Here is a 27978-nt window from a genome sequence, read left to right on the forward strand (position 1 = left end):
CAAATGGCTTTAGATGCCCTAACTAAGCTTCCGTAGGAATAGTCCAAAATACATCATGCATATGCTCCACATTACCATTATATCAGGCTACCTTCGCATTTACAACTTACCGCCGGCGAGGTACTTATTCGCCTTCAACCACGACTCGACGTCGGCGCCATCACGCTTGACCCAGTTGATCTTGGCCCGGATGGCGTCGAGACTCTGCTCGACCGCACGGTCGAAGCCCTACACGTTGATTAGCATGACACTACCCCTACAGAAACGAAAAACGAAGGCCCAGAAACTCACCTTGGTGTCCTTGCCGGCGAAGAACGCCTCCACATCGCGCAGCTGCGCCTCCGTGCAGAAGCTGGCCGTGCTGAGCTGGACAACCGTGCCCAGCATGCCCAGACCCGGGGGCAGCCGCTTGTACAGCGCATCCCAGTTGTTCTTCATCCAGGCCCAGCGCGCGTCAATACCGGCGGTGTGGCCGCGCAGACCGCCCAGCGGCATGTAGATGTCCTGGTTCTTGACCTCGTCGCCGCTGGCCAGGCCGAGGGTGCGCTCGATGAGGGCAGGGTCCTCGGCGGCACCGAGACAGCGGAGGGCGGTGGTCTTCTCGTCCGAGGTAGGGGCGTTGCGGAAGCGGTCAAGGACGACGTCGTACTCCTTGGCGCCGCCGTTCTTGAGCACGATCGAGAACACGCTGCCGCGGATGTTGGGGTGGATGGCGGCGGTATCGCCGGCGGCGAAGCGCGCGAACATCTCCTGCGCGGCCTTCACGACAGCCGGGTCTTCGGCCATTCCCGCGCTGCCGAACATGAGCGCCTTGAACTGCTGCAGGATGTGGCCGTCGTTCTCCGAGAACTTCCAGCCCAGCTCGTGGGCCTTGGAGCTCACCAGTGCGCGCTGGAACGCCTTCAGCGCATCCTTGGTCTGCGCGTCCTCGAACAGCCATGCGGCCCGCAGCGTGCCGATGCGCGTCAGCATCTCGTTCCACACAATGAACTCGGACTCGCCGTCGAAGCCCTGGAGGAGCGACAGGAGTCCCGAGGTGCTCTGGTAGCCGGAGGCGGCCAGGGCGCCGGCGTCGGCGATCATGCCGGCGCGATCCTCGACGGTCAGCAGTCCCTGCTTGGCAGCGTTGCCCAGCTTGGACAGACGGTCAGGCGTGTAGGAGGTGCGGTAGAGGGCGGAGTGGTCGGCGTTCAGCTTGTAGAAGTCGAGGTCGGGGACCTTGAATTCACTTTGGCGTTCCGTGAGCATGGTGTCCTCGTCGATGCCCTGCTTGGTGCGCAGGCCGAGCATGACGGGGTACAGGGTGGTGTCTTCTTCCGGACGGACATCGCCTGTGCGGAGGAACCGGTTCTGCTTCACAGTAATCGACGAGGCCGAGGGGTTCTCGGACACCGTGACAACAGGGAAACCGACGTTCTTAGTCCAGATGTCCATAACCTGCTCCACGGGCTTGCCGGAGGCATCGGCCAGGGCGGCCCACAAGTCGCCGGTCTGGGTGTTGCCATAGGCGTGCTTCTTGATGTAGTTCCGCACGCCCTGGAGGAAGACGTCTTCGCCCAGGTACTTGGAGATCATGCGCAGCACCGACGAGCCCTTCGAGTACGAGATAGCATCGAAGATCTGGTTGATCTCGTCGGCGCGCTTCACCGGCACCTCGATGGGGTGGCTACTCCGAAGCGAGTCCAAAGACAGCGCACTCTGGAGGTTATCAATGACGTAGGTCTGCCAGACCTTCCACTCGGGGTAGAAGCTGTTGCAGGAGTACCAGGACATCCAGGTAGCGAAGCCTTCGTTCAGCCAGAGACCATCCCAGAAGTCCATGGTGACGAGGTTTCCGAACCACTGGTGCGCCAGTTCATGCTGGACAGTCTCGGCGATGCGTTCCTTCCGCGAGGCACCGCTGGTCTTCTCGTCCAGCAGCACATCCACAATGCGGTAGGTGATCAAACCCCAGTTCTCCATGGCTCCGGCACTGAAGTCCGGCACGGCCACCATGTCCATCTTCGGCAGGGGGAAGGTGTTATCGAAAGCCTTCTCGTAGAAGGCGAGCGTCCGGGCAGCCAGATCCAGCGAGAAGCGGCCGTGCTCGATGTCCTGGTCCGGGGTGGCATAGACCCGGATGGGGACACGGAAGTCCTTGGTTTCGATGTAGTTCAGGTGACCGACGATGAAAGCGACCAAATACGTGGACATCAGCGGGGTGGTGCTGAACTTGACGGCCTTCTTGCCGCCCTGGACGTCGGTCTCGGACGCAACATCCATGTTGCTCAGACAAGTCATGCTCTTATCTGCGACGAGGGTGATGGTGAACTTGGCCTTGAGCGCGGGCTCATCGAAGCAGGGGAATGCGCGGCGGGCATCGGTAGGCTCCATCTGAGTGGAGGCGAGATACTTGGTCTCGCCGTTGGGCATCTTGTAGGACGACCGGTAGAAACCGGCCATGTTGTCGTTGAGGATACCCGTGAAGGTCAGCTTCAGCTGGGCGGTGGAGCCGGCGGGGATGGTATCGGCGAACTTGATGGTAGCGACCTGGGAGTCCTTGTTGAGGGAGATTTCGGGGTTCGAAGCCACCACGGAGCCCTGAGCGGAGACAATGGCGCTGTGGATATCGATCTCGTTGGAGTTGAGGGCGATGGAGGTGGTATCCTCAGCGACCTGGAGGCTACATACGGGTTAGCTTGGGGGGCCCAATCTGAGACACACATGCTACATACTCGATCAGGACGGTTCCATCGTAGGTAAAGGCCTCGAAGTTGGGCTCCAGCGTCAGATCATAGTGGACAGGCTTGACGTTGGTTGGCAGGACCTCTCGTCCATGGGGGACGTTGGTGGAGCCCGAGACTTCGCCACGTCGAGAACCACACATTCTGCGATATGAACAGTAGCGTTTTGAGAGTTGCGAGAGGGGAGTCGAGCGACGAGACGATAGACGGGGAGTAGCTGAGGCTGAGGAGAGAGGGGAGGAGGAAGCGGAGGAGGCGGAGCGAGCGAAGAAGCGGGGAGCTCTGGTGGAGAAGGAGAGCGGCGGGGACTTTGCTGCGGTGAGAACCAGCGGGAGCCGCGAAGAGGAGGGGAATGGACGCATGAACAGCGTCGGCGAGGGAAGAGGAGAGAAGAAAGCGAGAGGAAGCAGAAGAATGAGGTCGAAGAATGACGAAGAACAATCCGCATGATGGAGACAATGCGAGAAGGCGGTGAGGAGCGGTGCCTGGCTGCCTTGCTGCCTGTCTGGTCAGGCTGCCACAACTAGGGCTCCATTTGTCACGTGCACTGTCCTATATTTTCCTCTTTTCGTCTGTTTCTTCCCTCTCCATCATTCATTCTCCGGCAAGTCTCCCCCAACCAGCAGATGCCCGGATTCCTTTGGATTCTTTTACATGGCACGTGCCTATCGGGATGTCCCTGCGACAGGACTTGCGAGACAGAACTCCAGCTAGTTTGAGGGGTCCATGACCAACCGCGTGGATGGGCTTCCATAGATGGCTGGGACATCTACATCATGTCGCATCTCAGCACTGATCTCACTTCTATTATACACATGCATCTAGCTCTATATCAATCGAATCTAACCCAAACTCCACCCATGCAGGCACAGCCCATTAAAGATTACTCGCGTAATGATGTTGAATCTCGTCAGTCATAATCTTCATCAGCGGCTATCCGCGACCCACGCTGAGGAGAGCTTACGCTCAAAATCCCTCCGGGACCGGTGTCGCTGGTGCCCCCGACTCCGTCAGCGGGAGCTTGGTGAACACGCTGCGTGACCAGCCATCCGCGTCGACCACCGTCTCCTTCACCAGCATGTACCGGCCCATCCGCGGCATCACGACCGCCCACACGACGTAGTACAGCGCGCCCAGCGCGAAGATCCCGATCGCGACCACGCAGTGCAGGTAGTATGGCAGCTCCTCGTACACGCTCTGGCCCTCGCTTGGTGGCACGTACGGGGCCACCACGAGGTACATGTTCGACAGGCAGAAGAAGACCGTCACCGGCAGCGTGGCACGGATCCCTGGGGACCAGTCCGGGAAGCGGGTCTTGCGCGTCAGATAGATGTAGATGAGGCCGCCGGAGACAAACACATTGACGATGGAAAGGGGGTAGGAAATGAGACTGTCACCGACGTTAGTTACGGACGAGAACCCGCGCACGCGAAAAAGAAAACAACAACTTACTTGACCAGGAAGTTGTACGCATCACCCGGCGGCGGTGCCAGCATGATAATAATCGACACCACCCAGTGCTCGAACAGACCTGCAGCCGGCGAGTTGAATGGCCGGTTGCTGGCCCAGATCTTCGAGAACGGCAGCACGCCCTCACGGCCCAGTTCCTGGACGACTGTCGAGCGGTTAATCTACGACCAGAACTCCAACAGATTTGACAGGATGACTTACTTCTGCCCTGGGAGAAAATCACGGACAGCACGTTACCAAAAGCCGACAGCGCCACAAACACCGACATGACCTTCTCCGCGCGCTTCCCAAACATATTCCCGAAGAAAGTGGCCGCGACAGTCTGACCGGACGAGAGGAACTGCTCCTTCGGCACGGCGGCGAAGTACGCGACATTACAGAGCATGTAGAGGATGCCCACCGCAGCAATTGCCATGGGCGCCGCGATCTTCAGGGTGCGCGTAGGGTTCTTGGTTTCGCTCAAGGCCTAGATCCAGTTAGCATGACGGTCCTGGCAATGCGGCACACCGCATACGGAACATACATAGTTCGCATTCGAGTAGCCGATAAACGACCAAATCACGTTATACAACGCCATAACGATCCCATACCCGCTGCCGGTCGTACCCTCAAAGGCGTTCCGGAAGTTATGCGGAGGGTCTTCGATGTGCATGTGGCCCGCCAGCGCTACCCATCCGCAGACGACGACAAACAGGATAATGACCAGCTTGACAATCCCGAGGAGGTTCTGCAGATGCAGACCCCACTTCACGGCCACGGCGTGGATAAGGAAGGCGACGGTGATACAGGCCAGGCCGATGCCACGCTGGTTCCAGCGGCCGACCTCCACGTCCGCGGCATTGAGGATGTACTCGCCAAACACGACGCTGTTGCTGGCGGCCCAGCCCAGCAACACCGCATAGGCGGCGTACATCGCGGTGGCCAGGAATTTGGGCTTCTTGAAGACATATTCGAGGTAGTTCTTCTCACCGCCGTTCCTAAAGCTGTCAGCATGTCACTCCGTCCGCAGGAGCTAGATACTACTCACTTGGGAATAGCAGTGCCCCATTCCAGGTAAACAGCAGTACCGGCCATGGCGATGGCCGTACCCGCCACCCACATGAACAACGAAAGCCCAACGCTGCCTGACAATGACAGAATCGTACTCGGGGTCGCGAAGATACCCGTTCCAATGATACGGTTGAAGATCAAGAACGAGGCGCTCACGACGCCGATCTGACGCCGGTCATCTGGGGTGGCATCAAAGACATTGCCCTCATCTAGTCGCACCAACAATCAGTCCAGTCCCAACGACATCCACGCCCAATGAACAGGACATACATAGCTGAGAGACACCGTCGGCCCGTCGAGGAGCATCGTCAACCGGCTTGGTGTCCGGGGCGATGGCCTTGCGGGAGCTATTTGCCGTGGATGGTTCGTACATTGTGCGCGGGAAGACGGTTGCTGGAAAGAATCGACACGTCTCCCGCAGCTTGCAAAGCTATATGGCGATGTACCACGGGGAATGGCGGCTATCGACGGAGGTATATGACGGACGGTCGATGGTGTGCTGCAACTAAAAGTGATGCAATCGCGCTCTGATAGCAACGAATGACTCCGAGGGTGTTGCGTCAAACAGGGAGTTCTGAGAGAATATTGGCAATACCTGCTGGTGGCGGATTGCAAGGAATCAAATCGTTTGGGAGATCTATACCGTGGCTCTCATGATCTGCATGTCAAAATCCTTCCGTCGAGCTGCACTCAAGTAAACGTAGATGACTAGGGGACAGAAAATTAACAACCACGCGACATACAGTGTACAAAAGAAAGTAAAGAAAAAAAATTAACCTACCGAGAGACAGCATGACGCCCGCCATGTGGCCGACAGCCGCCGCGCCATGATTCCCATGTACCGGAAGAAAAATTGAGTAAAAATTGGCCCAAGCCTTGGCGATGGCGGAACCAAATCTCCACCGGGCCAGACACCCAGCTTTTGCAGCTTCTTTGCCATGACACACAGAAACTGATCACGCAATTTTCCTGCCTCCCAGCAGGCTCGGGGGGGTCTCTGGGGCCTGCGGAAGTCTGCCGGGCGTTTCGGTGGTATGTCCTAGATCGTTAATCATGTCCGCATCAAGATCTTATCAAGTGTCCATAGGAAAAGGAGAAGGAAAGGAAAATAGATAAAAAAAATATCCCTGGATTAAATATGTACAGCAGGCAGTACTCTGGTAAGCAGCATCGGTCCCAATCCGAGGAACTCCTTATAATCCGTTGCTTCATCGCCGTTCATCACTCATGCAAAGTCCAACTGGTGGGTGGTGACAATCTGTGGTACCGCGCGCCTCCAATCTCTCTCCAACGCCAACAAAAAGCAATCAGCTCCAAAACAGCAAACAATCCGGATCGGTTCCTTCGCCTCGATGGATATATGAATCACGAATACGGAACGAAACGCAAAAACAGAATTCGCTCATTGCCCACTAGCTCGGTAGGGGGAAAGACCAGAAGACTGTCCATTAGATATCAACGGACTAGTCGGAAAAACGAAGCAAATGTAGATGAAAGAAATTGTAGGATGAACGAAAACCAAGCGGAAATATGCAATGTCTCCTTTAGCATGTGCCTGCATGCGTGAATCGAAAACTGTTCAGGGTCCTCCCTTATTTGGGAGGTGTTGCTCCAACCGCATGGGAGGCCGGCGCCAGGTTGGACGATGGCGTTTTCCCAGAGGAACCGGTCGGACGCTTCGTGAGAATGGCAAGTTTCTTCCGCAGGGCTGTCAACCGACCCCGGATACTGGACACCACTGCGTTTGATGTTAGCAAGCTCTCAATTCCGATTTTCGATCGGGGGAGTACGTACGCTTGATGACAACCTGTCGGTCTTCCGCCTGGACACCGTCCACCACAGCTGGGTCCCCGTCCTTCCGGGGGTCCGCCCTGTCGTTGGTGGTTGAAGGCAGTTCGTCCTCCTCCAAGACCGCCTCCAGCATCCTAATGGCCGTCACATAGGCGATCTCGCACCCAGACAGATCCTCTCCCGTGAGCTCACTGATGGCGGCCGCCCGACTCATCTCCAAGGCCCGGTCATACATCAGCTTTTCTGCTGTCACTCCCGAGCTCACGATCACGTCCACCGACGGACCGGAGCCGAGAGAGGACTCAATCGAGTGGTTGTTGGGGTGACTGGGATGGTCCGGAGGCAAGCGTTTCTGCCCTTCGATCAACTTCAGGCGAACAAACTCGGCCTTCTCTAGCACCTCGTTGAACCGGGTTCGCACCCATTGGACGACGTTATTGACCCGGTTGCCGACCACCGTCATCGACACCTCGGTCCGGTTCACGGTGGACTCTCCAAAAACATCTCCACGATTCTTGCGACCCCACCAAGCACCCGCAATGTCCATCGACTTGGCCAACAGAGAAAGCGCCTTGACATACAGGACCAGCGCTTCCTCGGACAATGTCACGACCGCGTCGACAGTCAGCCCCTCATCCGTTGCATCCGACGGCTCTCGGTCACCGCCAGGGATGTTATTCCTCCGATCCGTTACGGATGGCGCAAGCGGGATGAGCTGTTTGTATTTGACCTCTGCAAAGCCATAAACAACGTCACTGCGGGTGGCACACTCCTCGATCACCTGGACAGTTCTGGTATCCTCGTCCATCGTTACGTTGGTCTTGGACCCGTCACCGATGGGGAGCAAGCCGGGCTGAGCCGCAGGATAAGCGGGAAATGGGTTATATGCTAATGGGGGCGACCGGCCACCTTTTGTGATTGCCATAGGAGGAGAAAAGCCCATCCCGAAAAGCCTCCCACTAGCCATATTGAGGGCTTTGGAGATCGCCGAGGTTGCAGACGTTGGGCTCTGGCCGTAGCGACGTTCGTAGGAACTTTGCCGAGCATGCGTCGAATCGGCTCGTGAACGGCCTGGGACCACCTGCATAGCCTTGGGGTTCGAGGCGAGCGACGAACTGGCCGGGGCCGGGGCACCCTGGCCGGTTGAACGACGGGAGACGACAGCAGTTTGGGCATTCCTTGGGAACCCCCCTTGGATCCGGGGGCTGTTTGCCAGTTCATCGGCAAAAGCGTTCACCTCGACTGCGCGCTTCTCCACGACCACGTAATCCCTCTCGAAGGCGACCTCCTGAGCGGCACGCTCGCGCTCTTCCTTGGCCCTATCGGCGGGTCTTTCCTGTTGCGAAGGGCCATACGTATGTCGATTTCGCTGCCGCTCCATGGCAGCGGTGGTCGCGTTGCGATCGAGGAGCTCCTGACGTCCGGGAGCGGTGGCATGAGATACGGTGCTGGGCCTTTGGGGATACGTCGTTCCCGTGGCGGCCTCCTTGGGCGTGGACGGGGGTCTGTCGGCGCTGCCTGTCCGGCGCATCGGGGTGGCTGATGGCGGCGTCCCTACCTTTGGTGTCGTCGGAGCGTGGGTCCGTTGGGGGTAAGTGATGTGCTCCTCTCTCGGGACATCCTTGTCCCGTCTCGAGCCGGATGGCGTGCCCGGACTCGGTTGAGGCTCCGCCGGCGGACTGTGGCCAGGATGATCTAGATCTGCCGAGGGACGACGACGCGGGGTCGGGTGATCGTCTGCGATCAACCCAGGGATGGGGGCGGTGACGACATTGGATTCAAAGAAATCGGCAAAGTTCATGCGCTCCACCGGGTTCCGCTTCAGCAGCATGCAGATGAGCGTCTTGATGTCTTCGGAAGCCGGATTCTCCGGGGGAAATCTGATTCTATCTTCTCCTTTCTCGATCTTCCGAAGCAGCTCCACGTGGTTCGAGGCCCGAAAGGGAGGCTTGCCCACGACCATCTCGTACAGCACGGTGCCGACCGACCACAGGTCGGCCTTGGCATCGTACTTCTCGTAGCGGAGGATCTCGGGGGCCATGTAGAGCGGAGAACCACAGAGGGTCTCGGCGAGGGAGGTGGCGGGGAGGGAACGCGCGAACCCGAAGTCGGCGATCTTCAGCATGGGAAGGGAATCCACACCGGTGGTGGGGCTGAAGGAGTCCTCGCTGCCTTTGAAGGGGACCACCTGGGCCACACCGGAGCGGTAGGAGGCCGGGGAGGGACAGAGGAGGAGATTCTGGGGTTTGATGTCACGGTGAATCAGATTCCGATCTCGGAGGAACTTGAGGGCGCTGGAGAGCTGTTTGAGAAAATGACGGACGACGACCTCGTTGAGGGCGCCCCCGCGGGGATTGGGGTACTTGGCAATCATGTCTCGTGTATAGCGATGATCTCCCAGGGTATCTCGACGCTTGATGAACAGCGAGAGGTCGCCCAGGGCGCAGTACTCCATGACGAGGTGGATATGAGAGGTCGTCTCGTGGCAGTCGATCAGAGCGACGATGTGAGGGTGGTAAAGGCCCTTGAGGATATGAATCTCCGAGAAGAGGTTCTCCTTTAGTTTCTTGTTGAGCTTCGAGAGGTTGACGGATTTGATGGCGACATAGGTGCGTGTTTTCTATTCGAGTCGGAGGGTCAGTCTGGGATCGTAGCCACAGGGGGATGTAGCCACTCACCGTGTGTACACCTTGGAAGACTGTGGCGAAGCTCCCCCGGCCAATCTCATCCAGCCTGGTGTAGCGGCCAATGGACAGCTCGGCATGGGAGGCCTCTCTCGACCTCCTCGACTGATGGGTGGATGCCATGGTTGATGGCACGCCCGAGACGGGAACCGAAGCAAGCCTACGGCAACCAACCACGCCCTAACAGCCCACAACTACCTCAACGGCGACAGAAGCGACGAAGGATGATGGAAGGGGCCCATATGGGAACGAGGCAATCAGAGCTGGCGAAGGAGATGTGGCGGGCCGATAAGGGTAGGAAGCTCGAAAACGGACCAGGCGGGAGGAAGGAGATAGAAAGAGAGAAGGGGAGGGGTAGTTGGGATATTATGACGAGAGGAGGAGGATGGAAGTCGAGGAGGATGTAAAGTAGAAGCAACGAGGAACTCCTACTGGGACGGAGATAGAGAGGAGAGGACTGAGAGCGGTGAAGCGCCACTGAAGAGGGATGAGGCGAGAAGGGAGGATGGCGTCAGTGTAGACTGGATGTCGTTAGCGATGGAGTATGGACGGGGGAGGGAGGAAGAGAGAGACGGACGGAAGAGAGAGGATGGATGATGTGATGGGAGAAGATGGAGGGAGGAAGAGGCAGCAGCCGCGATGGAGGGCGGTGACCGATAAGTGATAAGATAGAGTCACGAGATTGTATAGAGGAGGCTGGACATGAGTAGATAGATGTAGGAGACGAGCCCGAAGAAGTAAAGGGGAAGAAGTAGACAGAATCAAAAGTAGAAGAGCAGACAGGAGAGAAGAGAAGAGAAGAGAAGAAAGAGAGAGAGAGAGAGAGAGAGAGAGAGAGAATCGAAGATGTTACTGATCGCGGTCATTCCTGATGATGCATCAGGTGCATGCGATCGTCGCTTATCTAATCCCTTGATGCTCACTAACTATACAGATCACCACCACCAGGTACGCGGTCCATCCTCATACTTTATTACCATCCCGTCTCTCTCTAGTCCAGACTGGTCCCTCCTACAGCCTCTCTATCCATTTTCCTGACCTTCTCCTCACTACCTACGTCCTCTACAGCCACTCCATCTCAGCCTTCCAGTGGCGAGGTCAGCTGATGCCCCTGTTTCACCCAGTCCACTACCCGTAGATGACCAAAATAAATGAACACACCAAACACATGATAAGAACTCAAATACACATGGAGGTATCTCTATCAAGCAAGCACCCGCCGAGCACATACCATTCCGTTTCATCCGACTGCGTCACGCAGGTCCTCACAGACCCAGTCCCCTGACGAGCAGCCAGAGGACCACCGGCACAACCACATTGTCGTTGCATCCCGTCAAGATCGCCTCCGTGGCGCTCGTTCCGCCCGCTGCGAGCACCGCCTTACACACCGTGCCGAGCCATACTATCTGCCCGCGTCCTCCCTCCACCGCCACCGGCCACTGGCCCACCGCCAACCAGGCCCGGGAAGCTATCAGCCCTCCGGTGACGGCCACCGCAAAGGCCACACTGCCCTCCAGGGACTTGCCGCCACCCCAGAACCATTTCAGTCGACCGAACCGGCGCCCAACGAGGGAGGCCGCCGCGTCGCCCATCCCGACGCAGATGATCCCACTAACCATGCCAACGTCTCGGGACAGCAGGCTCCAGCCCTCCCACGGACGCTCGCCGCTGCGAGGCAGGTCCGCCAGAGAGAGCCACAGGGGGATGGAGCAGCCAATGAGGAGGAACACGTGGGAGACGATAACCGGGCCGCGGTGGTCGCGCCCGTCCACGTAGGGAGCCAGGAAATAGGTCAACGGTCGCGAGATCGGCGGCATCTGCGACGCCCGGAACAAATCCAGGAGGAGGAAGATGGCAAGCACCAGCCCCAGCGCGAGGGCGCAAAACGCAGGGTCGATGTACACCGTGGGCAGAAACATCAAGACCATCATGCCGTGGAACACCTTCCGTCTCGTATCCACCTCGGTGATCGAGCTCAACTGGAACACGACCGCCAGCCCGGTCACAATGACCGCAACGCAGTGACCCGCGATCAAGAGACGCGTGTTGGCCGCCCCGATGGTCGTCTGGCGGAGGTGTTCCACCCAGCCCAGGGCGCAGGACGGGTGCGACCATTCGCTATCCCAACGCGCCGGCAAGGGGATCCAGTGCTCCAAGTTCCACATGATCGTCCAGAACCGGAACCAAGATAGGTTGCCGAATAAGTAGCCCAAGGCCCATCCAAACGGCTCCGCCCCATGCAGAGCACGCTGGCCCACGTATTTCCGGACAGGGCCCATGATAATGACCAGCACGCTGCCATACACGTACAAAGCGTACAGCCACTTGCGGACCTGGGCCTGGGGCACGGTCAGCGAGAGGAAGGATGCCAGCCCAGGTGCCATCGATCGCTTCCGTCGGCCACTGGGGGTCGTTCGCACCCGTTCCGTGCGAACATCATCGAGACTGGATATGGTGTGTCGACGACGATGCAAGGATCGGGATTCGCTCTCTGGACCTTCCCCATCCGCTTCACCGGGTTCTCCAGACGAAGGCTTCCCTCGTGGTTCGTGTGTCCGGGTGCGTGAGATCGGCACCAGACTACCTTCTGAATCACTATCGGACATCGGCTCGTCGGAAGAACCCGCACGGCTCAGCCTTTGGCAGAGCTTGTGGTCCAACATGTTCAACAGACTCTTCCGCGAGTGCGAGCTGCTCGGAGACCGGCGGAATTTCCAAGTGGGAATGCGGGCTAGAGCGACCTCCCACCGAAGGACATATCGGCAAGAGAGAAAAATACACAGGCTCCCTAACCACAGCAGCGCCTTGAGGATTTCAGCCTGCGGGGAGGAAGCAAAGAGAAATAGATTAATCAGAGCGCTGGTCAGAAGTTGCAGCTCTGCGGGAAGAACACTAGTCGTCAACAAGAAGTCTAAAGTGGGTATCAATGCTTGATGTAAGGGAAAAACAAGAATCAGAACCTCGGGGGGAATGCCGCGGAGGGCGAGTGGGTTGAGTATCGCCTGGTGAGTGAAATGCTCGGAGACGACCATCGGAAGCAAGGCCAGCATCCAGTGCACGATACCATGGCCATGAATCCATCCATGGAGCGGGATGGCCGGCACTGGCAAGGAGGACAGGCCAAGGATGATGTTCGGGAGCACCAAGGAAGGGTGGTGGTTGGATAGTGACAGCGCAACGTAGACGGGGATGAGGATAGGGTAGAGGAGAGGAGCAGGGTCGAAAGTCGAAGGGACGACGAAGGACGATAGCCCGGAGAGTCGTAGACGTCCGTTTCGAATGAAGGGATAAGAGATGTAAGTGCCAAGGACCACGAGGGCGTAGACAAGCAGCTCTGTGACGGGGTCAGCGTCAAATTTCCATATTCCTAGGACAACCAATATTGCGTACCCGTTCTCCATTCCCAGGCCCGCGTCCTCACATGCTCCGGAGCTAACACGACCACGCCGACGGAGAGCAGCAGCGCCGTTTCCATGAGCCTGCGCAAGACCTCAATGCGCCGTCTCTTGCCCACGGATTCTGCATCCTCCACATCCTCGCTCGAACTTCGTCGCGAACTCCGGGACGCGGATCGCGCGAATGACGGCCACGGGTGTAACGCGGGCAGCCACGGGTCGTTCGTATCCACGCCGCCGTTCCAAGTAGAACGGAGGCCTTTCCGGGGACGAAGCGGAGGAGCTGGGAGACCCTTCAGGACGCCAGTGCTCTCATCGTCTGCCTCGGTGCCACTGTCGCTGGACGTTCGGGGCCACTGCAGATGAGGTGGAGTGCTGCGGTTGCCATTCTCCGTCAGCCGCAGGTCAGCAGCACGGACACCCCGGCGATGATATGGATGAGGAGATCGGGCGAATTGGCGCAGATTCTCAGGGGGGGAGAGATCGGAATCGACGGGGGTCTTGGAGGGAGAAGACGATCGTTCTTCCGGAGGGAGGGAAGAGGCCATGGCCCCATGGATGATGTGTGCGAAGGGGATTAGGATCGAAGGTACGTCATGTCGGGTGGGCGAGGAGATGAAGCAGGCAAAGTAGACGTAGCTAAGAGGATATGAAAGAAGAGGAGAGAGAAGGAGAGAAGGAGAGAAGAAGAGAAGTGGTGAGCGGAAGTGGCAGATACAGTCGAGCTGTTATCGGGAGATAAAAAGGGAAGGCGTCATCACATGCTTTCCATGCCCTATCTTGTCCTCTTTCGGACTCAACCTCTACTCCTCCTCCCCCTACTGCTACCAGGTACTATATCCCTCCTCCGACTTCTACTCCCCCTTCGACTATACACGCTTTTGGATCACAACCCCCGCCGCCAGTCGTCTTCCCACCTGCCCCCAAACCGACTGACACGGCACTATCTGTCCACACCACGCGTCGCCCGACACCGGTTGCGCGCTGTACAGCACACAGTGACACTCCTCCGGCGACGGGGCGTATCGCTCCAACACGCGCTGCAGACTCGATTCCAGATCGGACGCCGATCGCTCCAGGTCCAGCTCGACCGCCGTATATCTCAGACCGCCCTCCGTCGTCGTGTGGATCACCTGTCCTTCCTCGATGACCTCCATGGTCAGCTTCACTCCTCCGCCGCCATACCCAAGTCCCTGCCACTCGACATCACTCCCCCGTGGCAACTCGGCCACCTGCACCGCAAAGAACGGGGGAACGATCACTTCGTCGGCCTCGGCGATGTCGAAGTTCGGCAGCGCGGCGGTGCCCGTCCCCGCCGTCCCCGCCTCATGCGCCCGGCCTCCGTACTTGATATCCCACGCATCCAGCACGGGACCTTCCTCGTCCGCATCCTCCGTCGACGCAGGCGCATGCAACATCTCCCACAGCCACCACGCCACATGCGCCTGATGTTGCGGGCCCGTAAAGTACGCCACGCCGGCCAGCCACCAGTCGACCTGCATCGCCGTCCCGATCCGCCACATATGCTGCAAGGACAGTACCGCGCGCAGCGAGAACCGCTCCTCCACCCGCGACGACCCGTCCACTAGTTCCATCGATGCCGGGTCCAGTGGGATCTGACCCGCAACATACACACAGCGCTCCGCGGAGGGCAGCGGGACAGCAACCGCCTGCGAATACGGCCCGATATTGGCCGGGGCCCAGTAAGACCTCGACTGGACGTGTAGACCATGGCGACGTTCTCGCGGCCCCAAGTCCACCACCAGGGACACCATGACATTCACGCCGTCCGGTAGCCCATCGCCGCAGGCGACCGTAGCGCGCGCCGGGGGGTTCGGCTTCTTAAACATCGACACGTAGGCCGCATTCATGGCAGGGAAATCCGCCATCGAGCGCAACAACACCGTAGCAAACACAATATCAGCGGTCGTCGACGACGCACCCCCCAAAATCCCCCGAATCTTCGACGCAATGGCGACCATCTGCTCCGCGGCCCCGGGTCCGGCCTCAGCAGCCGTCACATTGGCCACCGTCCACGTCTCGCGGTTCCTCGCCTGCGCCAGCGCCGCACAGCCCCAACCCCGCGGCCCTCTAACCTGACCAGAAGCCTCCTCCGCGGCGCGATCCTCACTCGACTCGGCGTCCAGCGCCTCCACGAGGGCGTCGCGCGCGCGCGCAAACCGCCCATCCAGCAACGCCGGGCGGCGCACATCCGCCGGCGTCACCTCCGGCTGCCCGTCCCCGGCCTCCTTCTCCTCGCAGCGCGCCCCTCCCAGCGCGACAAACGCAACACCACCCTCGGCGGACCGCACCGCGGGGCGGTCGACGACGACGCGACGCTTCCACAAGAACGCCGGCCCATCCAGCGCCAGACTCTCATACTCGCCGCCCTCGCCCAGCACAGCGCCGCGCAGATCCTCCGGGGCCGCAAACCGCCGCATCGCCTTCACGAGGCGTGTGCGCAGCCGCCCAACGTCCCCCCACAGGAACGACTCGTCCAGCCCGCCCGACGCCACCTTGATGATGCGCGCGTCGCACCCCACCGCCGCCATGTCCTCCAGCAGCCCGGCGTCGCCGGACGGGCCGTCCTCCCGCGGAAGCACGGGGTACTGCCACAGCCAGGCGAGCGGGACGAGGCCGAGCCGGGCGGCGACGTTCTCGATGCGGGTGCGCTGGTACGTGGAGAGGATGGCGCCGGCGGAGACGGCGTTGGCATGCGGGTGGTCGTGCAGGACGCGGCGGAGGAGCGGTACCAGCGCCTCAGTCTCATCCGTGTCGTCCGGGGCGTCGGCGGGGTCCGCTGTGTCGCGGTAGATGCGGGCGGTGTCGACGGCGGCGCCGGTGATGGGCGCGCGGTAGAGGGGGAGGTTGAGGGCGCGTTCGTAGAGGGGGATCACGCTGTGGCCGATTGTCTGGTACATGAAGCTGTCCAGGTCGGTTTCTTCTTGGTCATCATCACCGTCATGGTCATGGCCGGACGCGGGGGTGGGGGTGGGGGATGGCGGATGGAGGTTGGCGAGGGCGACGACGTTGTGGCCGTTTCGGAGGCAGTGGAGGATGGAGTAGAGCGAGTCTTTGCCGCCGGAGACCAGGGCGATGACGTTGAGAGAGGATGACATGGTGAGGTTTGTTGTGGTGGAGGGAGGGGGGAGGAGTTGCGGGAGTAGAAAAGATGTTTGGGGATGTATGACGTCGACCGGAACGGAAAATCTACACCTACAGGTCTACAACTCCCAGGATACAAATTCCACAGAATCAAGGATAACGAAGTGATACGATTCTCAGTACGCTTGACTATAACAGCATACATATTATGCACAGATGCAGAATCAAACAGGTATGCGCACAGGGGTATGAGGCAACAGGGGGAACGGATTAGATTATACATGTGGCCAGCACAGGAAGCACAACAAACAACATATTACATCGAATAGATGGACAAGAATGCAAGCAACGAAGGGCAGAAAAGAGGGACGAAGGAAAAGAAAACGAAACGACACGAAAAGAAAACAAAGGAGAACAAGCCGATAATGTCCTCTAATCATCTTTTCATCCCGGGGGGGATGCATTGGCCCCGAGACATCGTCTATCCCGTCGGCCACTTTTCAGCCCGAAGATCAATAAACACCACCGAAGGTTGTACACCTGAACTGCCTTCTGCCCCCGCCAGTGTAAAGCCCGGACGCCAAACCGCAAAGACCAAGTCGGACCAACCCGAGGTTGGACGGATTATGATAGTATATTAGGTAGGTAGGATGTAGATATATGGGGATTCCTGGTCACATCGCATCGTGAGAAGCTGCAAGGCACACGCATCACCCTATGCGTTCTCCTCGCGCTTGCGCTTCTTGGCGGGCCGACGGTCCCCAAAGGAGGCGTCGGACGCGTCGGACTCGCTGGAGGACTTGGTCGAGGGGCCCGTCTCGTAGAGCACGGCGCCAAGGCCGTTGGAGTCGCGGTCCTCGTACGCCGCACGGGAGCCGTCGACGCCGAGGCCGGTCGCGCCGCCGGCGTGGGTGCGGGCGTGCTGGGCGAGGTTGTCGCTGCGGGAGAATTTCTTGCCGCACTCGTGGCACTCAAAGGGCTTGTCTTGGGTGTGGAGAGAGCGGTAGTGGCGTTTCAGGTGTTCCTGGCGACGGAACCGACGCGAGCAGAGCGTGCAGACGAAGGTCTTGGAGGGGTCGTCCGTCAAGGACTGCTTGCGGCCGCGGCGGTTGACCGACACGGGGGCGGGTGGCATATCCGGAGCCTGGGGCGTCTCGGAGGCGGCACTCGCCGGTGCGGTGGTCTGCTCGGCGGCAGGCGGGTCGACGCGGGCCCGCTGGGGCTGGGCCTTCCTGCCCAGGGTCTCCGAATCGCTGTCCGCAGAAGAGGTCTTCTTGGTGGACTTGCGCGCGGGGTTCTTCTTCTTCGTCCGCAGGTCGGCCGAGGTCTCACTGGCGGTGGCCTGTAGGCCGGTGACATCGGTGCCATTTCCATAGGGCAGCCCTGACAGGGCCAGATCCTGATCCTCGCCGTCTTCGAGCCCGGGCTCGCTGAGGAACTCGTCATCCTCAAGCGAGTAGGTACCGATACGCTGACGCTTGTCTCCCAGGTAGAGGGCGTTACCACCGGGGTGGAAGTCCACCAGGTGGTTGACGAACTCGTCCTCCGAGTCGAGGTCGGAGAAGCTGTCGAAGGTGGGCAAGGTGCTGAGCGGATCCTCGGTCGTGGTGGAACCGGTGAACGAGGGAGACGGGTTCTCGTTCACGGGAAGGGTCACGGCCTCACTCCCCAGGACGACCTTAGGCTCTTCCTCCTCACATGACAGGGTGGGCAGCGGCGGCAGCTCCGTCGGGGCGGAGGTAGCCAGGGAAGACTCCACCGTCAGCTGGCGCGGGTCGCAGAAGTCCGAGCTGGAGGGCTCGGCGGAGAGGGCAGACTGCGACGGGGCGATGAAGGTAGAGGCGTCTGGGGACGGCGAGGGCGACAGAGACGGGCAGGAGCTGTTGGTGGAGAGGAAGTCGGAGGTCTGGCTACCCGTGTAAGAAGGGGGGTGAATGAAGACTAGAGTTGGGTTAGCGGGCGATCTACCCCAGATAGACAGTGTCCCAGCAGGTTGGATCCCGAATCCCTTGCATGGACTGCACTCTAGACTCTCGACTTACCGGGTGTCATAGGCGGCGAGTCAGACCGCGACCAGTCGGCATTGGCCAGGATCTCCGCGTGCACATCGCCTTCGCAGCCTTCCTTGACGCCCTCGACCTTTTCAAAGGTGAAGAAGGAATCGGTCAGGGGAGTCTGCAGGGTGCCCCCGGTGGAGGGCGGACTACTGACGGAGCTTCCCGAGGTGGATAGCGGCGGCGTGGAAGGGAAGGCGTAGTAGTCGTTGCTCACAAACCTCGTGTCCAGCGGCATCAGGGCGGGAGAGCCCTGCTGGACGACGATGGTGGGCTTGAGCTGGGAGGGTTGGGGAGAGGCGATGGGGGTCATGTTCATGGCACCACGAAAGGCATTGGTGGTGGCCATCTGGTGCATGTTCATGACGGGTTGGGTGGTGTAGATGGGCTGCTTGTCGGGGAGACAGGGTGGTTGTTGCTGCACCTGGAAATGTTGCATCTGGCCATAGTAGGGCTGCATGTCGGAGGGATGGCTGGTGAAATGCTGAGGTCTTTGCGAATCCGCGGAGGGATAGTAAGCAAACGAGGGTTGTTGAGCCATGGGATATTCCATGGCTGGAAGGTCAGTTAGTATAGGTGGGATCTGTAGGGAAGGAGGATGGATCTTACTGATATTAGGAATGGATAGGGTATAGATAGGCAGAAGGTAGAAGGAATGAAGACCTGTTGAGCCGAAAGAAGGACAGGACACTGGTATAAACCAGACCGGAACCCAACAGGGTGTAGGAGTATACCGAAGTAGGTAGAAGAGAAGGAGTGGTAGAGAGAGAAGCGACAGAAGAAAAGAAATAAGAGAGTGTCGAGACAGGCTCAAAAAGGAAGGAAGGAATAATAATAAAGCAAAGAAGACGAATAATAAAATGGAAGGAAGAGAAATGGGAAGAGAAGATTAGTACAGATGAAGATGAGAAGACAGTCGCGGGGAAAGCGAGACGAGGCCGATGGGGGAGTGGATCGTGGATAAATGGATGATCTGCTAGAATAATAATGGGAAATAAGAGAAAATAATAATAGTAGAGAAAATAATATTCGAATAAAATAATAATAGAATAAAAATAAATAGAAAATATTATATCAATCCATGGGGCAGTGCATGTGCATGCACTCTACGAATTCTCTCTACTCCCTCCTACCTAGGTAGTATTCCCATCGCTCTATTATTCTACTCTCGATGATGCTCTCTTTCTATTCGATATTCTACCTTCTCCCTAGGGATACGAGCACTCTGTCCGATTTATCTATATCATTGATATTGTATTTATTATCATCGCCCAAAAATTAGTGTGGGACATGACGACGCCATCCTCGGCCGCGGAACCCAAAAAGGCGTCGCCGGTGGGTCGGCACGAGTCCCCCCACCTCTCATTAGCCAGTTGGTCTTTATCCGTATCGTTACCAGTCCGTACCGTACCAGCCCCTCCGCCAATCATCGCCCCTTGTGCCGTGATATCGGTCCCCTCCGTCGCCAATCAGCGTCTCCGGCTGGGAAATGAAGTGGGCCCGCGGGAGGCCGTGGAGCGCCTCCTCCACCAATCCCCGTCCCTGGACGCGGAGGGTCTCCCGCTGCACGAGCCTGACTAAGCCCCGCCGGCCATCCCAATTAATCGACTGTCTCTCTACAGTCATGATCAACACCTCCAACTCTGGTGACGCTGATGAGCAGACAGCTCCAGAACCGACCAACAATTATGCACCCAGTACGCATCAGTCATCAGCGTTGGATTAACTTTATCCTCAATTTTGGGAAACCCATTCGACCTGTTCACCAGCCGTTGGACCCATCATTTCTCGTCCTTCCCGGCGTCGGTCTACTGCAGGAACAAATGCGGAGAGACATAGTCCTCCATGCACCTGTCAGCCCTTGCTTCCTCGCGGTTACACATCCGCCGCTGTCAATCTCGCTGGCTTCTTTGTCATGGACGTAGGTCTACGCTGCTTTCTCTCTGTGAGAATCCCCGATGTCGCTGTCCCCCATGCTTCAACCGGTTACACCGATTGTCGCGGCCTACACCGGCTCGGTCACGGCCTCGATCACCCCTCGTCCTGGAAACCAGGCTGGAAGAGACACCAGACTGGACTATCAGATGCTCTCCGCCACGCAAGGGACGCTCCCACCAGAGCTGTCAGATCCGGCCGGCCGTCCGTCCGTCCGCCGTCTTCCGCGCGGTGCCGAGTAAGATCAAGAACCCAAAACATGTCCAACAAATCCCCATCATCAGAATAATCAGGATCCTGTGTAACGCAAACCCAAGCGACTCTGCGTCGTCTCACCACCGGGCGTCATGACTCGCCGGGACTCCCTCCGACCAGAAGGTGCCTAGAGGGAAATGAAATGACCCAAATGAAATCCCGTCTAAAGATAGAACGCCCATCTCTGGTTCCAACCAGCCACTTTACCCTTTGGGAATCGAAGCTTCCGGCCCGCACCTCCCAGCATTATTCCCAAAGTACTCATTCTACAGACATCTTCGTAGGATCCTGGAACCGCAAGACCCATCAGGATGATTTGCCTACCTGGGTTATCGCTCCAGGCGTCGAATCAATGCATGGAAGCCGGCCGATGTTGAAAATCCTCAACGGCCGGATTCTAGCCTCGTCGAGGTCTCCACGTCGAGTCTCCATAGCAGACGCCGAGAGACCCTCTTTGTTCATCTCCAGGATATGCGTCCACAGTGCCTTGTCGTCGTGCGAGACGCAGGATGCTGGCCGGTCGGTCCTTGCCACCCAAATGCGCCACCGAAACCGTTGTCGCACAGACGAAAAAACATCCGTCGAATTGGAAAGCGAAAGGCGTCACTAAGACGAGCCTGCATGAACCGAGGCAAAAGCAAATTCACAGGCGACAGGCGAGAGAGGGACGGAAAAAAAAAAAAAGAAGGCCAAAGCAAACCAGAGGCGAAAGAGGAAGGCCAAACACACAGACAGCAAACTAGAGAGCAATCATAATCAAATCAAAAACTTCGCGGTGTCATCAACGGCGGTCGATCAATTTGACAGGTAGAGGCTAAACCCGGTAAGATGAGCTCGCCCACCATCATCCTCGACTGGCGTTGAGCAATCATCCTCCAGCCCAATCGTATGCCCACTGGATGGAAATGAAAGCTCCCCGAGAGCTTCGACGGGATGACAGGTCCATCGCGACTCCACCAACGGTCGCCGCACATCATGATTCTCTCTCTCTTCCAGGCCACCGAATTGCCGGTGAAACACTAGAAAATGATAGTCGCGACCGTTCTAGATAGCCCATGGCAGATGGTCAATGCCAACGGGACCATGTCCGAAGAAGGCATCCATTACGGTCGTCCTTCTTGTTGGCTAGCCTGACAGCAAGTGGGTGTCATGGAGATTTGATGGCGCGCATCCGTCCGCGGCAGGAAGAGACAGACCGACGACCGTGCGAGGCTTGCAGGAATAAAAAAAATAACAATAATAAAAAAAGCCTAGCATGAGATTTTCCCGTCGAATCAAGAGATATATCGGCGGAATGGCGTTATTGCCAACAGATTACCAACATTCGGAACAGCGACAAGTGGAGGGTCGATGTGATATCAATATGGTCAGATAGTGAGTTACTGCGTACGAATACTCCGACTACACCACACAAATTGGACTGCAATATCAACTCGTTAAACTCGAGCTAACCCACTAGACTTGCGTCGACGACGTATCAGAGCCTGCAAGGACGAGGATCCAAATTAATTCCTTACCCAGAGGACGAACTCCAGCACATCACGCAACGGTTTTCTGCAAGTGGACTACTGCCTTCTCTGGGCAAGTAATGGAGAATCGTCTGATCGCAGCCGTCTCGTCGGAGCGACACACGGCGGAGGTAAATGTTGATCGCGGTCGACGATGGTGCAAGAATTACCCGTTTGGGAAATCCCAAAGATGAGTCCGCTGGTAAACTTCGTCGACAGTCAATGTCTTGGAGAACCAGTCGAATTAACTTTCATAGTGTCTGCCACCGTCCACCGCGGCTGCTATCATCTCCGTCTCTCATCCTCCATGCTGGGTAGCATCACGCCAAGGCAAATAGATGAAGGAATAATCAAGTGGAGGCCACCGGCTAGTTTAGGGCACGCCCGTCCTTCGGGTATGCTCCCACAGCCCACTCAGCAGGCCAAAATCCGAAACAGACGACGCGTCCGGCAATCCACCAATGAAGGGTCAAGGGACCTTGTGGCCTCAATCTTGACTCGCCTGAAACCAATCTATACGGTGGCTAATTTGCCTCGCGACCTCCCCAAGAACCTTCGATAGTTCTTCCAATGTTCCATAATGGACACGGGGGCCGCGTCTAGCGAACACTTTAACCAAAACTATGGCGTCGACTACGTCCGACCAGGACTCTCCAAGAGCCAACACCAACACTATCGAATACACCAGCGTAGTAGCCCACTATCACCACTCCTCTCCAGATGGAGTCGGATCGAACCACACCATGGAGTCGTCCATGGGGTTGTTCGGCTCTCCCGGCTGGCTTCCCGTCGCCTAATTCTCCCACGCTCCATCAGACGATGGATATGATGGGATAATATGGGACAACTTCGGATCTGTACCAAACTTTGCGGGCCCCGGCGAGTCCACCACCCTGGTCTGATTCCCAGACAACTTCCCACATCGCAGCCACCATGCAACCTCGTGCTGCCATGGTGTCCTATCTGCTGTCTCTATCTACTGACTGGCGTCTCCATCGCCCACTCTCCCGCCAAGGACCATTGTGGCCTTTGACCGGACGTGGATAGGGTCCGATTTCCGACATGGGTTACCTCGAAATTTTTTTTTTCTTTTCTTGCGGGGACCACAGTAAGGTACCGTATACTGTACTATCTGTACGCCGTACGTATCGTACGCTGGTGGCTCCTATGGCGAATTCCCTCCAATGCTTAGGACATTGATCGTTGATAGGAGACAAAGTGTCCACTTGTCCACCGCCCCCTCGGACGCTGTGTCGTGCCATCGGACATATGAAGTCTGGAGTGCTGCCCGCACTGCCAATCACATCCTCTTCTTGAAGGGAAGACATCTGGGTTCGACGGGTTTGCTGATCGAACCCAGCCAGATGTCAATCCTGGAGAACCCTACGGAGAAGAAGGTAGGTGTGCTTTTGCCTGTTCGAGATAAGTCCCGGGGATAGTACCCAGTTGGTGGTCGACGGGTGAACCAATAATGGCACCATCCAAGGAGGAGAAATGATAGCAATGCCGGATGGTCCCCGCCGGCACTTGAGTCGGCCAAGACTATGCCGTATGCAACAGAAAGAGAAAACCATCAGTCTTCAGGGTAATTGAGTTTGTGTTCCTGGAGCCCACGCGCATCTTGGGTGAGCATCTTGGAAGAGAGCGGGGGCAGTGGGAAAAGAGGGAAATTCTAACTGGCACGTCGTCAACTAGCCAGGTTCCTTAGTCGGGTCGATCACCCACGACAAGGAACCTAGGTTGGAAGCGCTTTGCACGTGCTTGGACGGCAGGAGCTGACTGCCACCCAGTGGTATCGATTTTCCCGTACGCATGGCGTACTCGGGGGCGACAGAGAAAAGGATCAACTACCTAGACCTGCTAGTGACGGCCTAACTGGGTAGTGTCTTCTGTTCCTGCGCTGCTGGACAGACCATGGTTGGCCGGATGCCCCGAGCCTATTCCACCTCGGGTATGTAGTGGACTCGCCGGCCCGCTTAGAGTCCAGTCAACTGGGGAAAGGAATGAGCAAATCCCAGTGCTGCCGTCGACACAGCATCCAATATCAGAACGTGGGATCCATCGGTGATCTTGGTTGCGTCGGCCAAGGTCCCCCCGGTCACGAAAGCTCTTATCAGGCAAAGAATGGGGTTCGGGTTAGATACGAAAGTTTCGGATGCTCCCCGGAAGAAATTTTCCTGCTGCGAACCCTTCAAATGGGATGAGCTAAACTGGCCACTAGGCATTTGCAGCTGCTGCGATTCCCGACGGCCACCTTTGACAGAGAAAACCAAATGCGGAGAAAAACCCAGAAGGATTCCTCGAAGGAATTGGGGCTGCCTGCCAGGCGGATTTCTCCAGATCAGTGTAAGACTGTATGTACCCAGCGTGGCTGCAACGCCACGCCCATCCCGTATCAACACAACCCTCTCTACGCCGTATGCCATACGCCCACAGGCTCAAGATCCAAAGTTTGGTGGCTCTCCAATCCTCCTGGAAGCTCACCAATCCCCAACAGGCAGGTGCAACTTCCATCACACAATAGCTGGGTGTGGGCGGCTCCGACATCGCTGGATGGCCCGAGCTTCATGGAAGCCATCCGAGTGATAACACCATACGGGCCACGGACGAAGTTATGTCGACTGAATCGAATCCAACCATCTTCTCCCGGCAGGACGAATGATAGGAGGGAGCCAGCGGTTGGGATCCGGCACATGGAGTCGGACAAACTCTATCTGGGCAGGATTGTCTCTCCACACTCTACGGTCGCAACTTAGTTCCGTGGCAGACTGACTAGTGGCAGCGTCTCACGGTGAGTCCTTTTCTCGCTAGCTTGTTGGTTGGTTGCTCCAGTGGTCGGCGACGCGCCGTCGTGGGTCGCATCCGCTCCAGCTGGGCTGTCTCCAAAATGTGACTATGGCTGCAACTTCTGCATGGAGGGCACCCACGAAGGAATCTTCCTGTCAATTTTTCTTACTCCATACCATCTCTTTCCTTTTTCAATTCCCTCGTGTGTCCCGCCCGTGCAGCGATCGACCTCGGGTCCGTCCCCCTGTGGTTGGGAGCATGGAGCAAAAGATACGAAATCGCGCAACTGTGTGGATGCAGCCAACAATTCAGTGGGAACCTCGTGGAAGAATGAGTGGAGAGGAGATAAGATGGCAGCAAGAGGGAGAGGTTCTTCGTGGGACGTGATCTACACTGCTCTTCTCTTTACTTTTGCTCGTCCCAGTCAACCTTCACCCAGGTGCGTGACTGAGTTCCTGTTCCTGTCTTGTTGCCAGTCGCCGCGGTTCCCTGGGTCCGGGTGGGCACGCGGAAAATTTGCTCTGATAACCCAACCACCGGCGGCCTCAATATCGACGACAGCTTCCAAGCTTTCCCTTGTTTGGATATTGTGCCATCATTTGCGGGGACAAGCGTCCATCCCAATGCTTGGTGCTGGCCGGCTTAAGCCGCCACTGGCTGCTAGCCAGCGCATTTACCCGCTCACCGGCCATATCAAAAATGCGGGTGAATACGAACCATGGTTCCTATCATGCTATCTGCCCTGGAGAGTAAGATTTGCTCGAAAGGTGTCGGGGCACGCGGGGAGGGTCCATGATTGCATGATCAACATGAGCAGATAGCGACATTATTCAACCGAGTGGTGTTGTGTTCTGTAAGCGAGTATGCACCCATGGTTCTTTGTGGGATTGACTCAGGTACCTGGACGATGATGCGACTTGTGAACGAAAGGTTTGTGATGTTTTTGTTTGCTCTGGTTATTTCAAGTTATTCGTGCTGGACCGAGTCGGGCTATCTACTGGAAGTTGGGTCAATTTCCTCCAGCCTTTTCGATTCCCGTAGTTGATGGTCTTCTGCCATTTAGTGCGCTCTATGTAGATTCCTATGCTGCTTTAGCACCTTCATTTCTGCTGTGCTTGCCTGGGACAGTAAGATCGAATCTCATTTACCTAGCATATGATTGTACCTGATGCCAAGGCGCTAATATATAAAGCTACTCTAAGATATAGACAGATATCTATGAGGATATTAAATTATAGAGCATATTAGGCTTGTCGCCATTGCTTATGCCGAAGCATATTTCGATATACCGTAGGTAGGAAGTGCATATTGTTCGGTGATCACTAGTTGTCTTCAGTCCGATCAAGGAACCTGCTGAAACTGCCTTCTCTTCTTTCCTTTATATCATGCGGTAAGGTGCTGTGGGAGAGATTGTGTGAGATGTAGTTAGACATATTTACACAATAGTAATGAATAGAGACAGCACACAAGGACTTTGCAGATCCGAAGGCCAAGGATGGTGGCATAGGTTATATACGAGCATACGTTCAGTAAGGGACAACGAGCTTGGGATAACCTCCTAACTTCACATACAATAATAGAAAGCGTACATACGGTTGTAGTTGTCTCAATGTCAGACGGATTTCCAATGTTGCAATTGCCATTTACGGTTTCATCCTAATAGATAGTCCCTTGCACAAGCTGTGAAGTGTATATGAGTGGAGGTCTGGATGTATGGAGTAAGCCATAAGGATACTAACACATGTTCATTGTATATCCTTTTCATATCACTACGTCGCTTTCGAAAGGCTTCTACATATGTAAACAAACAGCGTGCCTTTGGCGCAAGATTGTTGAGTCAACCGAAGACTGGTCTACAGCACTACCGAAATCTGAGTGGGGGATACCGGTATTGACCCATGGCATGTTGGATATATCAGGTGTATTGTGAAAAGTATGCAAGAATTTAGCCTCTAGATTCCATGCCGGAGCAAATTACGGTAGTTGAGGAATCTTCATATCAAGGATATCAAGGAATACCCCAGTGACTTGCACTATCAAACAACGTCTTCAACACATTAGCCCATTAAAACAATGCCTAGATAACCAATCATTCCGGTCAAAGATAGATTCCAATTGAACAAGACGAGTATATGCTCATTTTCCTTCTTTTTATTTGCCCGTCGTTTCTCGTCCCATATGGACCGCCCTATGATATATATATCCACATTCTGCTGCTTTTGCACATATCCAAACCACCGGAATGACTACTGCCACAAGAACAACGGACCGACGTGAACTATGGGCGAAATAATATGGGCTTTGCGTTTTATTTGTTCAGCTGTCTTTTCTATGTAGGCAGTAGGGCGATTTGTGAAGGAGGCTGATCAAATCAACATCCAGACTGAATAGCGGTGAGCGAGGACATGAACCAGATATACTTCGAATATTCTATAATTTTGGAGACCCCAGTAAAATAAGACGAATATAAGTAGAAGGAAGTATATTGGCACATATATGACAAGGCTATAGAGTTGGCATTGGATGGAAAGCCGATAGGCAACATGTTGATGACTTCAAGCAAAATGTGGCTTTCATACGACTGAGATATGCGTTGATGCAAAGAAAATAATCGATGATTATATAACTCCACAAGACCAGGGCTAGTTGAAAGGGGATATGAACAGTGCCAAGTATTCGACGCATACCCAGGACAGTGTCTTTAGTCACTGATAGATTCACCAGGCCAGTGGATTACCGGACCGTGGCAATCCTGCAGGTATTGGAGAGAAGACGCTCAAAAACGTCAACACTCGTGTATCGTATGTGTCTTCTGATATAAGTCATCCAAAGTGCAACGAAATGTACGCCGTACTACCTGCGCCGATGCGATATCACGACGTTCTGCGATATCCACATCAGCATCATCAGCAATCTCCTTCCTGCCCAGATATACGCAGTAGGTTTTTCTTATCAATTAGGCTTACTGTACTGCTATGCGAATGCAAATGCTCTTTGTGCAACCTACAGGCCATTTCGGTAGACGTGAAGCTACCAGCGAGGTCGAACAAGCGGACATAAATCAGCTATGTCGGTCTGATGCCACCAAGCTAGGCATATATGCCGTCTGGATAGCTCTTAAGGTAACATCAAGCCTGATACGAAGGACTTCACTTATGGTTGACCTCAAAGGAGACTTTACGCTTATGCGTATCTTGATACCCAGGATCCCTGTACGCGTG

General features: G+C 56.4%; 7 protein-coding genes across 7 annotated transcripts; 2 read left to right on the forward strand and 5 right to left on the reverse strand.

Moving 5' to 3' along the window:
• Positions 1-99: 99 nt before the first annotated feature.
• Positions 100-2866, reverse strand: BDV59DRAFT_192962 (M1 family metallopeptidase; the record flags this gene model as incomplete). Its single annotated transcript, XM_073692133.1, has 3 exons — positions 100-228; positions 292-2662; positions 2715-2866. 3 exons carry the CDS (start codon positions 2864-2866, stop codon positions 100-102), a joined length of 2652 nt encoding a protein of 883 aa, XP_073548614.1.
• A 724-nt stretch (positions 2867-3590) lies between these two features.
• Positions 3591-5774, reverse strand: BDV59DRAFT_24734 (high affinity methionine permease). The gene is made up of 6 exons (XM_073696054.1): positions 5514-5774; positions 5221-5452; positions 4717-5170; positions 4395-4659; positions 4176-4338; positions 3591-4113 (listed from the first exon to the last, which is right to left on the reverse strand). Exons 1-6 carry the CDS (start codon positions 5614-5616, stop codon positions 3690-3692), a joined length of 1641 nt encoding a protein of 546 aa, XP_073548615.1. The 5' UTR covers positions 5617-5774; the 3' UTR covers positions 3591-3689.
• A 576-nt stretch (positions 5775-6350) lies between these two features.
• Positions 6351-10318, reverse strand: atg1 (serine/threonine protein kinase ATG1). Its single transcript, XM_073689592.1, has 3 exons — positions 9713-10318; positions 7038-9654; positions 6351-6981 (listed from the first exon to the last, which is right to left on the reverse strand). Exons 1-3 carry the CDS (start codon positions 9839-9841, stop codon positions 6836-6838), a joined length of 2892 nt encoding a protein of 963 aa, XP_073548616.1. The 5' UTR covers positions 9842-10318; the 3' UTR covers positions 6351-6835.
• A 665-nt stretch (positions 10319-10983) lies between these two features.
• Positions 10984-16232, reverse strand: BDV59DRAFT_192965 (putative phosphatidate cytidylyltransferase; the record flags this gene model as incomplete). The annotated part of the gene is made up of 3 exons (XM_073692134.1): positions 10984-13052; positions 13109-13613; positions 13989-16232. The coding sequence occupies 3 exons, from the start codon at positions 16230-16232 to the stop codon at positions 10984-10986; spliced, it is 4818 nt and encodes a 1605-aa protein (XP_073548617.1).
• A 21-nt stretch (positions 16233-16253) lies between these two features.
• sebA (putative C2H2 transcription factor (Seb1)) lies at positions 16254-19201 on the reverse strand. The gene is made up of 3 exons (XM_073689593.1): positions 18882-19201; positions 18261-18827; positions 16254-18159 (listed from the first exon to the last, which is right to left on the reverse strand). The coding sequence occupies exons 2-3, from the start codon at positions 18823-18825 to the stop codon at positions 16934-16936; spliced, it is 1791 nt and encodes a 596-aa protein (XP_073548618.1). The 5' UTR covers positions 18826-18827; positions 18882-19201; the 3' UTR covers positions 16254-16933.
• Positions 19202-20401: 1200 nt separating this feature from the next.
• On the forward strand, positions 20402-21295 carry BDV59DRAFT_24852 (uncharacterized protein). Its single transcript, XM_073696056.1, has one exon. It carries the CDS (start codon positions 20605-20607, stop codon positions 21070-21072), a length of 468 nt encoding a protein of 155 aa, XP_073548619.1. The 5' UTR covers positions 20402-20604; the 3' UTR covers positions 21073-21295.
• A 3405-nt stretch (positions 21296-24700) lies between these two features.
• BDV59DRAFT_24844 (uncharacterized protein) lies at positions 24701-25930 on the forward strand. Its single transcript, XM_073696055.1, has one exon. It carries the CDS (start codon positions 24883-24885, stop codon positions 25576-25578), a length of 696 nt encoding a protein of 231 aa, XP_073548620.1. The 5' UTR covers positions 24701-24882; the 3' UTR covers positions 25579-25930.
• Positions 25931-27978: the final 2048 nt, after the last annotated feature.

This window comes from Aspergillus ambiguus (assembly GCF_047715705.1).
Source record: "Aspergillus ambiguus strain CBS 117.58 unplaced genomic scaffold BDV59scaffold_13, whole genome shotgun sequence".
Lineage (NCBI taxonomy): Eukaryota > Fungi > Ascomycota > Eurotiomycetes > Eurotiales > Aspergillaceae > Aspergillus > Aspergillus ambiguus.